Source organism: Eimeria tenella, genomic scaffold, assembly GCF_000499545.2.
Source record: "Eimeria tenella Houghton genomic scaffold, Eth_scaff1506, whole genome shotgun sequence".
NCBI classification, from domain to species: Eukaryota; Apicomplexa; class Conoidasida; order Eucoccidiorida; family Eimeriidae; genus Eimeria; species Eimeria tenella.
This window is the reverse complement of record NW_013543972.1, coordinates 1-2031: the sequence shown is the minus strand read 5'-3', so window position 1 is coordinate 2031 and position 2031 is coordinate 1. Positions and strand designations below refer to the sequence as shown.

The 2031-nt window shown below is 59.9% G+C and overlaps 1 protein-coding gene across 1 annotated transcript; it reads right to left on the bottom strand.

Moving 5' to 3' along the window:
* Positions 1-293: 293 nt before the first annotated feature.
* Positions 294-1958, bottom strand: ETH_00032745 (uncharacterized protein; the record flags this gene model as incomplete). The annotated part of the gene is made up of 3 exons (XM_013379159.1): positions 294-471; positions 1220-1326; positions 1776-1958. Coding segments are annotated over 3 exons (468 nt in total), but the record flags the coding sequence as incomplete, so codon positions are not given.
* Between the last annotated feature and the right edge of the window lie 73 nt (positions 1959-2031).

Here is a 2031-nt window from a genome sequence, read left to right as displayed (position 1 = left end):
CATGCACTTGCACAGCACTGACGCATGCATGCACACACCGCTGCAAGCATGGATGCACACACAACTGCATGCACGCAGACACCACTGCATGCACGCACACGCTGCTGCACGCACGCAGACACAACCGCACGCAGGCACGCATGCAGCGGCGCATGCACGGCTGCATGCATGCGCACTGCACGCATGCAGCGGCGCATGCACGGCTGCATGCATGCGCACTGCACGCATGCAGCGGCGCATGCACGGCTGCATGCATGCGCACTGCACGCATGCGTGCATGCACGCAGCGGCACCTGGACGAAGGCCATTTCGGAGGAGTTCGTGGCCATGCTTCTGAGGACGTTGCTGACGAGCGCGAAAGTTCCGTCTTTGATTTGGGGCTTTATGGCCACCGGCGAAGACCGGCTGAGCCGCGAGGGCTTTATCACGTCGGGCTCGCGCCTCCGGTCGATCACCATCGGGCCCAGCGAGCTGTACAGACACCCCGCGCCCCACACTCGCCGCGCCGCGCTGACGCCGCGCGCCGCGGTGTACGTACACCCCGCACGGCGTCGCTTTCGGGCGCACGCGCGCCCCACATGAGGTGGCTTTCGGGTGTACGTACACCCCCACAGCGTGCCGCTGCGGTGTACGTACACCCGCACGCGGGCTCTCGCTGCGCGCACGCCTCCGAACCCAACGGCCCGCTCCCTGCCGTCGCTCGTGGACGGACACCCCACACACTGCCGGCATTCCGGTGTACGTACACCCCACACAACGCGGTGCCTCCCGTGCACGTGCACCCCACACAAGCAGGTGCTTCCGGTGGACGTACACCCCACACACTGCCGGCATTCCGTGTACGTACACCCCACACAACGAGGTGCCTCCGGTGTACGTACACCCCAGCCCCGCGCCCCACTTGAGGTGGAGAGACACCGCAGGCCAAAGTGCTGCGGCTTTGGCGCCTTGGGGCCCAACGAGCTGGACATACACCCCAAGCCCGCATGCAACCCAGCTGGACAGACACCCCACGCCCCACACAGGTGCCTAGACACCCCACGCCCCACACAGGTGCCTAGACACCCCACGCCCCACACGGGCTCGCAGCTGGATGTACGCCCCACACACCAATTAGCAGTACACACACCCGCAGCAGCAGCAGCTGCAGCAGCAGCAGCTGCAGCAGCAGCAGCAGCTGCAGCAGCAGCAGCTGCAGCACCAGCAGCAGCAAACTCACCTGCCGTTGAAGAAGGTTTCGAGTTTGGCGTATCGAAACTTGATGGTGGTAGCTGTGGGGTTTTCAAAGACAGCAACGGCCTCTATGAGGGGCTGGAAGTTCCTGAACTGCAGCAGCAGCAGCAGCAGCAGCAGCAGCAGCAAAGGGAGACACAATAAACAGAGTGCGCCTAAAAGAGGCCCGCAGCAGTAGCTGCAGCAACGCCCAAAGAACCCCACAGAAGGCAAACAGCAGCAAACGAGACAGCAGCAGAAGCAGACAGCAGCAACAGCAGCAACAACATCAGCAACAACAACAGCAACAACAGCAACAACAATCACAACAACAGCAACAACAACAGCAACAACAGCAACAACAATCACAACAACAGCAACAACAATCACAACAACAGCAACAACAGCAGCAGCAGCACCACGAGCAAAATCAGCAGCAGCAACAACACAAATCACACCAGCAGCAGCAACAGCAGCAGCAACACAAACGACACCAGCAGCAGCAGCAGCAGCAGCAACACAAACCACGCCCGCAGCAGCAGCAGCAGCAGCAGGAGCAGCACCTTGACGGTGATGCCGACTTCCTTGATGAGGGGCTTTTGAGTTCCTTGGACAAAAGTTTGGACTCGAAAAGTTTGGAAGAAAGGAATTAAAAAAGGATTTTGAGTTGTAAGTGCGTTGCTGCGGACCACCAGCAAAGTGGGTTTGCCATTAACGAAGTTGGACATTAAAGTTCGAGTTCCCATTTTCAATTCAGTTCCATCTTTGGTTTTCACGGGGGCGAAGAGCACTGCTGTCACTTCCTCCGGCGGCTGCTGC